Source organism: Medicago sativa, chromosome 7, assembly GCF_051527215.1.
Source record: "Medicago sativa cultivar Bolivia chromosome 7, Bolivia_mono, whole genome shotgun sequence".
NCBI lineage: Eukaryota > Viridiplantae > Streptophyta > Magnoliopsida > Fabales > Fabaceae > Medicago > Medicago sativa.
The window spans coordinates 72,811,182-72,826,873 of NC_140755.1; the positions used below are offsets into that span (position 1 = coordinate 72,811,182).

The window sequence follows — 15,692 nt, forward strand, 5'->3', positions numbered from 1 at the left end:
GATGAATGACCACTGACCATGACTTTCAACTTAGACCTAATTGAATTGTTCTAATAAACAGGGTTAGTCTAGGAATAGATAATCGTTTGTTAGTGATAATAGGTTAACGTTCGGTAAAACCTTCCAGAATTATTAGACCACCTAAGGAATTAGGGGCTGTAGTTTAAGAAGAGGGTCCTAACTCAAGGGATTGATTAGGGCTATTTTGTTAATCATCGTAAATTAGAAAAGGATTCATAACAAATAGGTGCAGTAGACCAATTAGGGGAACTTAGAAGATTCGACGGATCTGATCTCATCTTTCTCTCATATTTTCTTAATCAAATCTTTATTTTCTGTTACTTGATTTACTTAAAATCAAACCAAATCTTCTGCCTAGTGGCAAACTAAAAATAAACTTTTATACATCCTAATTATATAACGCAATTGAATTATTGAAGTTAAAAACAGTCCTCGTGGGATCGATATTTTTACTACTTCGATAGTATTTGGTGCACTTGCCAACGTCTATCAAACATCCATCATTGCCTTCTTGTGTTCTTGCATATTATGTTTTGCGTAATCATATTGATGCTTGCTCGTTAATTTCTTTCTCAAAGAAACTTCACAAATTAGCACACGGGTTATTGGCGTTGACGATCCCTCTTTATATAAAAACGTAATAAGTTTGGCCCCAATCGTTGCTCTAAAATCACGGAATATGTTGACAACACAACTGTGTCATCAAACCTTAGTTCCGGTGAGTTTAGCCCACTCTACGTGAGTCGTAACAACCGGTACCTGCAAAATTTCTTTTAAATCCAAGAACGCCATCTCCAATCACCCATATGCATGTATTCATTTTCAAAATTTTGGTAAACTTTAGAATTCATCATCATAACGAGCCTTAGCAAGTCAATCAAGCAAAACCTAGATCCAAGGGGTACTCATAACTTCATAAAATCCGTGAAACTCATGTCCTCATATAAATCTTTACCACTTACTTTCCATCTCAAGCCTTCACATCCACTTTATCCATTCCTATGATGGAACCCTAAAACTCTCGACCCAAGTCCTTCTATAGCTCTTGCTACGTTAACTTCTAATGTTACCTTAAACCAGATTGATTCCGTTAATAATTGTCCATGCATTTTCTTCTTTCAAATTCATAGGATGTAATGTGCATTCGATACTTGATGTTATAGAGAGTGTTCATTACATAAAAGATTGTGAAAACAACCCCCAATAGCTACTAAGGCCCTAAAGACGAAATGACAGTTTTCGGAAAAACTGAAAAACTTCGCCCCAGGTTCGCTATTAGCGAAATCCACTGGAGTAATTTCGCTATTAGCGAAATTTTCGCTATTGGCGAGTTTCTTTAGCTTAATTTTCCAGAAATCATATTTTACATAAAAATCTTAATTCCTCAAGTAATCTAGTGCACATCATCCATTCCGATCATCATAAAAAAAAGAATAATTTTATAACTGTTGCATGGCAAGCATTAACATCATTCGATTTAATTCACGGCACATTAGAAACTAATATCTTGTTCATCATGTCACTTAACATAAAACTTCCACATAAAACCTTAACTTCGTCCGCTAAGAACGGCTTAACTTATTTCTCTGCCAACTCATTCACTGTTAGAACCTTATTATCACTGAACTTATAAATCTTTATCTTTCGTTCTCATATCTCAATCCCCGAGAGCTTACTAATTCCATCAACACATATCGACTTCTCCTTAACTTTTAACCTTATACTTACGTTCCAAAATATATTTCCTTTGCGTACAATAAACCCGTTCCAACAACAACTCTTATCGAAACTTTCGGTTATAGTTAGATATTCCAAAATCTGTACTTACGGGCATACGAAATATTACTAGCATCTTACCCAACGTTGTCGGAACATCCTGTCTTAATATTACTTTACATTCCCAGAGGATTTATACTTCTACTTGCGTAGTTCACCGGCCACCTACTGACACGATCAACCTCTTACTAATACTCAATCCAAGTTCTTACTTTTGAGTTCACACTTTCTAGTGCATCTTCATCACACACTTAGTTCCTCCTGGGTCCGATTCAGCTCTCAGGCATCCGTTCCAATCATCGAATGCTAAATTGAGTTGATCAGGCTCGATTAACAATGACAATTAGAACGTTTACCTGGAACCTAATGGTCCCACTACCTTAGTTCTAATTTAATGACCCATGGCACGATCTAAATCGACCTGCTCTGATACCAATTGTAACACCTATACTAAACGTATCTAGAAAGTTTAGCATGAACGTTATTTTTGGTGCTGGATACATTAAAATATACGACATAAAATTTTCCGAATGAATAATATTTACATCAAGTCACGTTCGTATAAATAATAATACAATACATCTCATCCATACATAAAAATACACTATTGATGTCCATAACGTCCTGCAGCGGTACGAACGAACCCTTGAAGTAACATCCATCCGGCTACGAACATGCATAATCATCTTGCTTATCTGAAACAAATAAGGATTGGGATGAGACATAATGTCTCAGTGAGTTCCCCTAAATCCTAGGCTATAGGTAACCTCAAGGGGAAACCTACGGTCACCACGTGTCTACAATACAACCTGGCGGTTGATTATACGTGTGTGGTCATGTTTCCTAGATGGTAGTGCATGCTAGACCCGTCATAGGCTTAACTTACTCGTTATAGGTTTCACTTCCAATACGTGTCATGGCGGTCGAGGGGGAATCTAGAACCGCATTGCCAAGAATACGCTCTACGTATCGAGGCCTAAACATAACATAATCATGGCACGATTCTAAACCGGACGATTAGGGGAAACCTAAGATCGTCATCGGTATCATGTTCTTTACTTGTTCTATACATAACTTGTACTTGTCTTATAACATCTAATGCTCTTGGTCATAACTTAATCATACATGTAATCACTCTTACATACTCATGAACATAATCATAAACATAACATACATAGTCGTGCATAAGTTCATTCATTATGTTAGCGTTGAACAAACAGTCATTATCTTGATTCATTTTACGGAGAGCCTCGGGTGGAGTAACCCCGAGAACAATCCCATACATGACCGATGTACGTACATCGGACTCCCTCGGTGTCGTGCGGGTCCCTTGCGGCTTGAACCGTTCCCCTTAGGTCGAGAACCTCCCGTATCCCCCTGGCGTAGATAATAAGAGACACGAACACCTACGTCTTGTTTACTCAGTGACATGCGGGTCCCTTACGGCTTGAATCGTTCTCATAATGAGAACCCCTTGTATCCCCCTGATGTGGATATCAAGAGACATGTCACCTACACTTATTAAGTCATAGTCTTGTCGTACACATAAGTTAAACCTATACATACTTGCTTATTTACCTCAGAACCTTGATCGATCCGATTAGCGATATCTTATACTTGTTCATGTACATACTTATTCATGGTGGAGAGAAATAACCTATCCATCCACAACTTACATACTTGCTAAGTCATTCTGGCTCATGTGCGAAGAGATTATCCTTCGCATCTTACTTACATATGCTATCTTGCTAGTTCTCAACAACTATGTCGAGGCTCTACATTCATGCCCTTCTTAAATCATTGCTACCCGAGTAATATCGGCTTAAACTCTCTTGATTCACTCTTGCCATTCTTATTAAGTTTGCCATGATTTTCATTTCAAGAATCGTTTGATGTTATGTGCATTGCCTAGATGTTGTTTTGGGGTTATAAAGTTGTAAAACGTTGAAAGAAAAGCTTCGGAATGCACCACGGACCCCAGAATGGACCAACAGGCCAAAAGCATGCTGGCCCATCCAGAGACCTACGCTATTAGCGCACCTGGGGCATGGCCTGCCGGAAGAATTTTGCTATTAGCGAAATTTTCGCTAATAGCGAGTTTCTTCGGGTCTGTGATACCAAATTTGCCATTTTGACCCAAAACTCGTCCAAATCGATCCTGCAATGCACCATAATCATCCAGCAACATATATTGACTTTAAATAACATATTTCATGGCAAACTAACAAGTAATCAACAAGAATTTATCAAAAGTACATTAGGGTCCTAAACCTCTCATAAACATAAATCTATACTTTAAACATGAAATTTACACAACCAGAGGTAGGTAAACTATCTATGGAACTCACCTAAACATGTTTCTTGCAATTTCCCAAGCATCAAGCATCAACCCTAGCTTTTGATCCATTCTTGATCCTTGACTTTCTCACCATGTCATGCTTTAATCCTTTCCTCCACTTGTTTCTTGCTTGTTAAGCCACCTTAATCCATGCTTGATCATGTTTGGAGGAAGATTGGATGATTAAGAGAGGAGAGGAAGGCGCAAGTCTAGAGAGAAGGAAGAGAGAAATTCTTTCTCTCTAACCTAGAGAGAGAAAGTCAGGGAAATAATGAAGATTTCCACCCCAAAAACACTTATATACTCTCGTACGCGAAAATACTTAAATGCCCTTCGTCACAATCGCGTTTACCTGACACTGATACATAAGTCCATACTTGAGTAATATTACATAATAATATCTTCCGTCATACTTAACATTCCTCATTACTTAATTTCTAATACATTTGACTGATAAATTTCTTATTGCTGAAAAGCGGGATATTACAGAAAAATTTCAAAAATCAAGATACGATACGGCTGGGATATGTTAATAAAAAAAATTATATAATTAAATGTTCAATATAATTATAACCATTTTTTTTAATATGCAAATATATTAACAAACAAATGAAACCAGTCATAGGCTCGTAGCACATCAACATCAATATAAATAATATTGACGATTAAGAGAGTGATGATTAGGCAATTACATACACAATATATCCCAAAAAGAGCATCATCAGTGCTATACTATATCCAAAAGGAACATTGTTAGTGTTATACTATATCGATCCAAAAAAGAAGCATTATATCCAAAAAAAGAACACAGCGACAGTGCCTTTTTCTTCTCCGGTAGGATAATCAGCTTCGGCGCGGTGGCTGACCACCCAAGGGTGGCGCCGCCGCCACCGGAGCTAGTAAAAATGTCCTTTTTAAAAAAAAAATTAATTGACAAAACTCTACTCCTTCTCCTCTTCTCTCTTTTGACAAAGTTTTTTTAAAAAAAGGTTATGGAAGCATCCTAGATCTAAGTTTCAAATAACAAAAAACAAAAACCCTAAACCTAGGTCTAAAAGAACATAAACTACCTTTCTTTCCTTTTCTATTTCGGATCTGTTATGGTATGGTTTGGCCGGTTTCGATTGTAACGTTTAGAAACGGTTCAGTTTGGTGTATGGTTATTTGGTTATTGTGATTTCGAACCATTTTATGGAAGTTGTGGTATGGTGATTTCGAGAAAAAAAAACCTTGTGGAAATGGCTTCTGGTGGCCTTGAGGCTTGTTTGTGTATTTCGAATTTTGTGTGTTTTGTGTTTTTTTGGTATGAATATTGTTGGTTTGATTCTGGAAATGTTAAAAGATTGACGTTTTGATGTTTTTGTGTAAAAAATGTCTTGTGAAAATGCTGCCTTGAAGGTTGTGCCCCCAATGATTGGGGTCTGGCTTGGTTTAAATAGTGAGAAAATTAAGGTTGTGAGAAATTGGCTGAGACAAAAATGCCCCTAAAATGGGATCCTATGCTTGGTAAGACTTGGACAAAATGACATTTGAACTAAAAAAGGACTTGGACAATAATAATAATAATAATAATAATAATAATAATAATAATAATAATAATAATAATAATAATAATAATAATAATAATAATAAAAAGGACTAAAAAAAGAAAAACAAAAAAAGGGTTAATTAATAATAAAAAGAAAATTCGAAATAATAATAAAATAAATAATAAAACACAAATTAAAATAAATAAATAAAAAAGAATAATAAATAAAAAAGATAAAAGAAAATAATAAAACTTAAAACTGTCGCTTTCGGGACCAAAATGAGGTATTTTAAAATACCTCTCTGCCAAAATTTCGTTTGAAACGACGAAAAATCCCGGCTTTAAAAGATGAGTAAAATGAGTCAAAATTGGGTCAAAAAATAGGGTATGACACCTATTAATTAAGACCTACGAATTACATAAAGAGTGATTTACTATAGAAAGAATATTCCTACACTTTTCAGATTGTCCATTCTTATAGAAAGAATTATGTAATCGATTACACCCGCAACAAACATAAAAGATTGCCTTTTTATCCATTCCTTTTGATACCAAACCTTCTAAATTAAGTACGAACTTGCTTTCAACATCTCGGATGACTTATTTTCATGGCAAATCAAGCTCAACATTCAAGTAACACAATATGCAAAGAGATATAACCTATAAGGATGTTATGATGCGGGTAGGTTACTGACCCGGAATAATTAATTACAAGTATAAACGGGATTACTACGTCTTACTTTTCAGTATAAGAATGATTATAATTATGTATAACTTGTGTCTTTCGTTGTCCACGCTAGTGGGACACGGAAGGTTCACACTAGTATAGGACGGGATGTACTTTTCGTAAGGATGACCTGCACGACAACAAGAGGAGTCCGGTGTTAGCCTGATATGATAGGAGTTTTCATCGGTTATGTATGGGGATGTATCTGAGGTTACTCCACTCGAATCCATTCTGTAAAATGAACGCATATTATATGTTTGTTACACGCTAACTTAATTTAACGAAATGACTTATTATGATTCAATACATGAATATGTCAGAAACAACTTGTGATCCTAGTTTTGCCCCTTGACCACTAATAACCTATGATAGGTGGAGCTCACTGAGACATTATGTCTCATCCCAATCCTTTTAATTTTTTTCAGATACAGAGGTGGCACGTAACAAGGGTAATAAGAAGGCTACCGACTGATCGTGCATTTCTATGTTTATGTCCTAGCATATGTATTTTGTGTTATGCTTACACTCTTCGGTTCATGTATTTTATGTTTTACTTATGTACCCAGACTATGTTTTTGGTATTATGTACTCGCCCGTTAGTTCATGAATCATGTACCTTTCAGTCAGTTATGTATTATGTACGCAGCAGTTGCATTGACATGTATCTGAGACATATGTATTCTATCAGCTTATAAGGTGCGTTACAAAAACCTTCTCAATAAAACTACAAATTTGTAGGAACTAAGCACAATAATTTCAGTCTTAAGGAGGTGGAGGGCTGTAGGTTCTGTTTGGTTTTAGTGCGTAATTTGAATGCACGCTGTTGTACCTTGTTGTGGTGGCGCTGTCAAGGGCCATCAATGATCTTGTTTTGTAGGATTTTGTTAGTTGGTGGGACCGTAGGAGTTGATTGCTTGTGAGGGTGATTTTGGTTTTAAGGTTGGAAAATGCTATTTATCTAGAAAAATAACATTAATAATTTTTTAAGATACAGCTGGCAAGTTTTAATTTCATGATTTATTTGTTTATTTCTTATTTTTCTCCCACATCTCCTTGAATTGTGGTAAATAGTGCATTGTGATTGACTGCTCTTTATTCTTGAAGAATTCTTGATGTTATTTTTCTAGAGATATAACATTGCTCTTTAAGGGTTGTCCGCTTATATACGAAACTTTCGTACTATACTATTTTATATCTTTGCAGCTTGTTCGTCTTGTACAGGCATGCTTTAAATAAAGTTTGCTATTTCCAAAAAAAAAATAAAAAATAATCACATGCTTTTCTTTCTAAATATTATACATGAAACCTGAAAACAAAATAACAAAATCAAAGTTGCATTTTTTTTTTTTATAAATTTTTTTTGCATTATTTTAAGAAAATAATGTGCTATGATCTAGATCTGATATGCTACAACATGTATGTCACATATATCAACCTTCTTTGGGTGAATATATAAATCAATTTGTGGACTAAAAATGTAAATCCAAACACAAAAAATAAAAGGAAACGAAGGGAAAAGGAGAACGACCTTACCTTAGCAAAGACGTAAGAAGAGATATATCACCTTCAAAAAAAATCATGGAGGTGAAGGCAGGACAATCATGCATATATAACATGTGGCGATATTTTATTACCAAAAAGAAAATGTTGATTATGGAATTTACGTGGACTGGTTTTTTAAGGCAACATAAAACGTTCTAATAGACGAATTTATTAAGGCAGTATAATCGTAACTATAATGTTGACTGGTTTTTTTTTAAGGCTTTTTATATAGGAAAATGATGTCCTACACATTAAAAATCGTAACATTAAAAATCAGTCCTTCAAAAAAACATTAAAAATCAGTCTACACATTGGCACAATACTTGTTTATAGATAACACAAGTGTATTGTACATAGAGAAGAAGATGTAGATAGATAGATAGACAGACAGAAACTTATAGTAAAATAGTTTTACAAATTTCATTTTGATTTCTTCAAAAAAAAAAACATTATGAGATAATATTAATAGTGAATTTTTATTATAAATAGTGCATTAGACCTTCTCTAGCGGCCCAAACCCACCCAGACAGATCCATATATCTCTTAATTTACAAACAATCCACGAGGATTGAAACAACAACACAGAAACAAAATCCATTACAGCATTCACTACAATGGAAACTTGTATTAATGGATCTTCCTTTTCCAACATTGTATACCCAATGATGTTGTTGATTGTTCCAACGAAGATGATTGAAAATCCAATGACACGGTGAAATGTGCTCCAACACTTGTCTTTGTTTCGCATTAGAATCAAACAAAAAAGCTGCAGTATAGAATAATCAAAATATTAGACTATGTTAGCCTCATTAGACTATTATAAGCGACTATGAATTATTGCTACCTGTATCGTTAGAAGACAACATTGAATTATCCCTAAATTGCAATGTAACCCAAATTTAAATCCTCTGGACTCCCTCCCTAGCTGTACCCCAGTTGCAAAGCCAGAAAATCCGGCCAGAGAAGCCAGTACGTTAAAAAAAATATGCAAAATTAAACAAATAACCTTGACTGATGGGAAAATAATTCCAATTCTCATTGATATCATTCCCAGCTGAAATAATAAGCCACAGCTCAATAGATTCAGTAAGGCATGAATCTGTGATAATAAAAATAAAAAAATCAAAAATCAAAAGACAAAAAATTTGAATAAATTATGTGGTTAATAATAAGTTTTTTTTATTGTTTGAAAATGCAATTCAACCAACGAAATATATGGTGACAAAAAAAACATCGAAATTAAGAACAAAATATCCTTTTTCCACTATTATATATTAAGATTTTTAAAGGTATGGATTATTTTCCTAATACAATTATTACATAGAGTTTTTTTTTTTCAAACAAAAAATCAGTTTTTTTTTTGTATCAAACTTTTTTTTTTATCAAGAAACTTTTTGAATATTAGAATAAGGTCTCCAATTTGATATTAGTATCCAGAATTCTATCAATAAAATTAATCAGAAGATTAATAGGGAGTGCGTACCTTTTCCATCGTGATTTCCATTTTAAAGTATAATTTTGTTCGACTCTTTATTGCCGCCTGAATAAGGACTCTATTAGAGTTTTTTTTTTTTTTTTTTGATGGAATTAGAGTTTGTTTTTTAATCAACATATCTCTTTCTCTCCCTATATATATATATAAGGGTGATGACCTGTTCGGTGCATTCATTAAGACATGCATTGTAAACCACACACAAAAATACACACAACAAACATACAGCGCAGACTCCCTCTGGAAAAAAAACGACAGAAGAGAAAATAAACAACCAATATGATATACACCACTCCTAAAAGGCCATCACCTCTTCAGAGATTTTGCCTTAAAAGAAGAAATAAAAAGAGAAATCAAAGGTGGGGAAATGGTCAACAATCTTAAAGACAACTCCGAGGCCAAAACAACGGTTCCTGTCATGAGAAGATCCAACTAAATGGAATGACAAAACCAGGATTCAAAAAGAGAAGAAAAAGGAGAAGATCCATACGTACTACATAGAAAAGAAAAGCAAAAAGAAAAAAAAAAGAATAAACGGGGAAGAATAAAATAAAAGGAGCAATGCCAGTGGGAGAAGGCAACGAAATACAGTTAACAAATCATCCAACTTATGAAAATTTGGTTGCCGTATCAGAGTGCATTGGATTGGTAAATGAAGGGGAAGAAGGAGAACTAGTGCATTGGATCATGTTTTTTTTACTATATACGTACGAGAATACATGAAAATTTGGTTGCCGTATCAGAGTGCATTGGATTGAACAAACTATAGGTGTCTAAAGAGCAATTTTCACCAACTCCCTCCATCCATGTTCCAAAGTAAACTGACACTGCCTTTCTACTACAGCTTGAAATTTTCACTTCATGCTAAATATCCTTCAAGATCCTTAGTACCTCGAAAATTAAAGTTGTCAATTCTTGAATACTTCCAAGCCATCACGTGTTTAACCAATCTACCAAAATATGGGCCATTGACCTCGCTAGATTTTATTCCTCAAAAAGAAAGACCTCGCTAGATGCCGGAGTATTTCCACAACATTAGAGGGTGTATTGGATTGCGATTTAAGAAGACTATTTTGATTAAAAAGAAAAAGAGTTTTGAAAGTAATAAGAAACAATGATAGGAATAGGAAAACTGGGGAGCAAAATGGCATGCGATAATAATCTGGGATGATGATTATTGGAGACAATGGTAAAAAATATATATAAATATTGCGGGAGTCTCACTTTTTTTTTTTTTTTTTTTTAAGATTGTTGAGTTAGTGTTTTATTCACATTTTTAAAGTCTCATAAAATCCACACCATATAATAATCCATTAATATCTATCTATTTTTGAATACCATAGACATTTTACAAACAATAAGAAATCTCAATTGAATTTCATTGAATTTCATTGTCATTGATAAAAAAAGTATAAAAATGAAAGACATTTACTCACAAGATTTATTTATATTTTATAAAAGTACAAGCTTTTTGTATAAAAATAAAGTAAAAACACTTTTAAAATCTCAATTCATTACATCCCTTTAGAAGAGCAAATCCACCTTATGGCATGGTGGGGCTATAACCACACCATATTATTGTCCTTTGTTTTTTATGTATGAACACTCTAACAAGTTACACCTTGTCCTCTCTCTTTCTCACTCGCTCGCAAACAAAACAACCCGGTCCGGTTACAGATTGAATGACATAATGTCACATGATATTGACCAATTTTTTAAACATGAAAGGCTCTAAAAGAGAAATAAAAAAAAGTTGAATTGACATATGTATCACAATTGAATTGATGACATTATGTCACATAAGTCCAACGTCCCGTTACCTCTCTTCTTCTCTCCTCTTGCACTTCTCAGACTCAGTTCTCTCTCTCTCACTCTATGGTAAGTCAATCGATTCTCTAATTTCTCCTTCCTTCTCCGATTGCATGTTTTACGGTTTTAGAATTGGGAATTGTTAGTTAGCAGCAAACTTATGAAAATTGCTTATTATTATTTTTCAGAATTGGGAATTGTTAATGGGTTGAATTTGAATGCTGATGTTTGTTTATGAATATTGAATATTGCTTATTGTTAGTTATCCTATTTATTAAACATTTAATTCTTCTTCAATAGATTTGGGATGGGCGAGTTTTGCAAAAAATACTTCTGATGATGAGTTTCTTCTTGTTTTGTGATAGAGTATATCTTATTAAGGTGTTGAACTAGATTCTAGTGGCTCAGAGAAGAAGAATGATGCTACCACAAAGAAGCAGCGTTGTGTTTGTTACAGCCAACTAGAAAAGACTACGCTACTATAAGCTGCATGTATTGTAATTTTTGCAGGATGACACTAATGTCTTTGATAATCTTGAAATGTTTTTCTACACACTTTTTACAAAAACAATATAACTAAGTCATACCCGTCCACTATCATGGATCAAATGATAATATCTATCATCAATGCTATTTCTTATTTTTAGTATAATTTAGTTTATAGTTTCTTTAAAATTTTAGCCACACCAATATCAATACGTCCCTGTATGTGACCGTTTCTCAAAACATGAGAGAATTGAGTTGCCTCCTACTCAAATGACTCCAAAAATAGAGCTCGAAAATGTTACAAAGTCTCCCAACACTAATTTGCTATTTATCACATGTTTTAGCAACAATGATAATGACTAGGATCTCTATCCACTTTTGAGAATAAAAGTACATTGGATAAAATTGATTTGGTGATTTCTAATTTTTTTTCCTTAAAAAAAGAAACACGTATTTGCTAATTATGTTCTATCTTTAAATCATCAACATATATTTTGATCAAAGATCAAAATTCTAGCATATCATAAAATAAAATTAATCTACATTCGTACGAATCTACGTCCCTATTTGATTATGGTAACTTCAATATTTATATTTACAAAGTCACAACATCTGTATATAAGCGCACACTCAAATAAAAATCTAGGTTCTAGATTAAAATAAAACAAATCACATGATGGAACAAGAATTAGGGTTCTCATCATTGAACATTAGCCAACGAGAGTTAAACCCAGTCCCTAACGGGTGCAAGTGGGTTAATGGTGGTTTCACAGGATAACATTGTATGTACCTTTGCTCCATGTTATGATGAGCACCCACGGGCTGAACCTCCATGACATAACTGGTTTGACAGCAACGGCATCCATTGTCCTGATACAAAGGAGGTCGTAGCGGGTATTGGTACTTTGATTGTAGCACATCTATAATATCTTTGGTCCCACTTTCTCTCATTCTATTCAATGCATTTCTCCATTCCGAGATATGTAGAGTAAACAAAAATGAACCCAACACTTTGATTGCTAGAGGTAGGCCATTTGCATAATGAAGCATGTCACATGCCAATTGTTCATAATAACTAGTAATATCATCACATTTGAAAGCTTTTTGGTAGAATAACAATTGAAGAGAGTTAGTTTGATTCAAGAGTGGAACTTTGTAAACTCTATCCACTCCATACTCTTTCAAGATGTGCTCAGATCGAGAAACTATAATGATTCTACTCCCCGCGGCAAAACATTCACGATTCACGGCTAATTTCTCCAGTTGTTCAATTTGATCAACGTTATCAAGAATTACAAGCGCCTTTAAATGAAGCATCCTGCTGCGTATCAAGATAGTTGCCTCATAAGGATTGCTTACCTGAAGATGTTCTTCTTTTAGAATTTGACGTAGAATTTGCTTTTGAGCACCAATTGGGCCATCGATTCTATAAATTTTGCGTACATTATCAATAACACAAGATGCTTCAAATTCATGAGAGATTTTGTCATATAAAACAGCAGCAATAGTTGATTTCCCTATTCCTTTCGTCCCACAAATTCCTACAACCCGAACATCATCAGCCGAATCCAAAAATAAATGTTTTTCTAATTCTTCTAAATGAGAATCCATCCCTACTAAATCTTTTGGAAGACTTGAAAACTTGTGACCCAATGAATCCACTATTTGCTGAGAAATCTTTTCAATTTCTGCATATTGACGCCTGAAAATTTTAGAAAGTGAATCAATAACACCGAATCATGACAATAGAAAAAAAAAATGCATCTGCTGGCGGTGGCGGAGCCAGAAAAAAAAGTCTCGGGTGGGCCGCTAAAATAAACAATAAAGTATAATATAAATTTTTTTGGTTAATCTTTAATAGTTTTATTTTAGTTGTCTTCAACAATTCAAAAATATACTTTATCCTTAATATAAGTAATTGCATATATGTACGAAATATTGTTTTTTAAACTTTATAAATACCAAATTATTTGGCCACTTTGCTTTTACTTTCTTATAAAATTCATCCTGTTCAAATAAGTGGAAAACAAAAAAGAAAGGGAAAACATTAAGTGCTAGCTGAAACATTTACCTTCGATTGTATCCTTAATTATATTCTCATTTTGTTTCGTTGCCAAAGGTTAAGAAAGTAGTTTGCACTTTGCAATTAAGGCAAGCGGGAATAGATTAATCAAATTAGAAATGCTAATGAAGAATGTTCGAAGCAACGATGATGACGGCGAAAAAGTAAATCAACAATGACATAGACATACAACAACAAACCACCTATCAATTCAAAAATCAACGAGAGACAAGAAATTGACTCTCAAATTCAAAGTGAAAAGAGCTAAATAGGAAAGGTCGAAAGAATAATGGACAACGATAGTAAAAGAGCTAAAGAGGGCTTTCACCTCGGCCATGACAACACTGATTTGGCCGATCAAAAGAATAATGGACAACGACAGTAGAGCTAAAGAGGGAAGTTAAAATTGAAAATTGCGTGCGTTAAAAGAACTTGAGGGAAGGAAGGGCCGCGCTTGAGTAGTGGAGAGGGTGGGCCATTTTGTATTTTTCTTTAATAACAAGGGGTGTTTTAGTAATTTCCAGATAGAAAAAAATTATGTTGCTTTTGGGTGGGGTGGGCCCATACAAAGCTCCGCCACTGTCTGTTGGACAAAGTAATACAGTTTTTTGGATAGGCAAAACAATCAATCTATGTATACAACGTAGCATTGCTATTTTAAATTGAAGGCGTGTCCTGTGATCGATATGTGGTTACATTTAATCACTTTTTTTTTCTTCTTAAATTGTGTCAGGGCTTTGTAGCGTAAATGAAGATTACTTACTTGTGGCGTAAATCCCAGCCAGTGATATTGGCCATTCTTGTCAGAGCTGTTCTCCATCTGTTCACCATCTCTAAGTCATGCTTAAACCTTTTTTCATGTTTTTCAAAGGCTTTAGCATATCTTCCTTTTTGGTATCTCACCTCCGATGGATCAACATCATAGAAAATAGGCAGAACACGTCTTCCAGATACTAGAGCACATAAAAGTATCTGATCCAATTCTCGCAAGCACCATGTTGAGAAAGCATAGTTCTTTGAGAAAACCACAATGAAAATCTGAGATCCTTCAATTGCACGAAGGAGCTCGGGTGCTATGGATTCACCTTTCCTGATGTTTTTATCATCCTTAAATGATTTAATGCCTTTTCTTTTGAGGGAAGCATAAAGATGATCCGTGACATTGCATCGCGTGTCTGCACCTTTGAAGCTAACGAACACATCATAACAATATTTCCTTCTCAATGGGATGATGCTGTTATTGGAAGCCATTTAAACTACAAAAACTGAAGCTAAATTGCTGAGTAATTAGTGGCAGTGTGTGACTAAATATGAAGCTGTTGTGTCTAGTTTTGGGCTGCAATGCATAGAAATTTCCAGCATCTTTCAGTTTGCCCCCAGTTCCTAGCAATTTCCTACCTCTTTCAGTTTTTCATTCCTTGAAATTTCCAGGATCTGTATTATTGCATCTAAGTGTCTATTTTGTGACTATATGTCTATTTTGTTTAATGGAGTCTTAAGAATTTGAAATCTAGAAATCAAAAGGAAAAACAAATTGTCTTTCTAACGGGTCATTGAAAATTATTATTTTGTTGTCTTTTGCAAAAGATTTTAAAATACTGACAAAAATAAAGGGGTGAACAATACAAATGACAAAAATAAATGAGTGAACAGTTAGGGTGAGTTTGTCGGTGAACTAATTTTATAAGTGGTTCACCATGATTCGGGACTTCAAATTATCGGAAATTTTAAGGACGGCTGGTGATACTATATAAAAATAGGAATTATATCATTTGTTGTATTTATGGCTAAGACGGTGATTTTATTGATATAAATTCTATATGATATACAAATTTATTGTTCGTTGTTTTAATCAAACCAATATCAATTAAATTATCATTTCAATTGTAAAAATAAATAGGACCATGGCAT

The 15,692-nt window shown here is 34.2% G+C and overlaps 1 protein-coding gene across 1 annotated transcript; it reads right to left on the minus strand.

Moving 5' to 3' along the window:
• Positions 1 to 12,293: 12,293 nt before the first annotated feature.
• Positions 12,294 to 15,435, minus strand: LOC146908254 (disease resistance protein RPV1-like). The gene is made up of 2 exons (XM_085725483.1): positions 14,545 to 15,435; positions 12,294 to 13,421 (listed from the first exon to the last, which is right to left on the minus strand). Exons 1-2 carry the CDS (start codon positions 15,030 to 15,032, stop codon positions 12,389 to 12,391), a joined length of 1,521 nt encoding a protein of 506 aa, XP_085581609.1. The 5' UTR covers positions 15,033 to 15,435; the 3' UTR covers positions 12,294 to 12,388.
• Positions 15,436 to 15,692: the final 257 nt, after the last annotated feature.

Coding starts and splice junctions, on each gene's coding strand:
- LOC146908254 (XM_085725483.1), bottom strand. CDS start 15,032: ATGGCTTCCAATAACAGCATCATCCCATTGAGAAGGAAATATTGTTAT. Junction 13,422..14,544: donor GGCTGGGATTTACGCCACAA/GTAAGTAATCTT, acceptor TAAAATTTTCAG/GCGTCAATATGCAGAAATTG.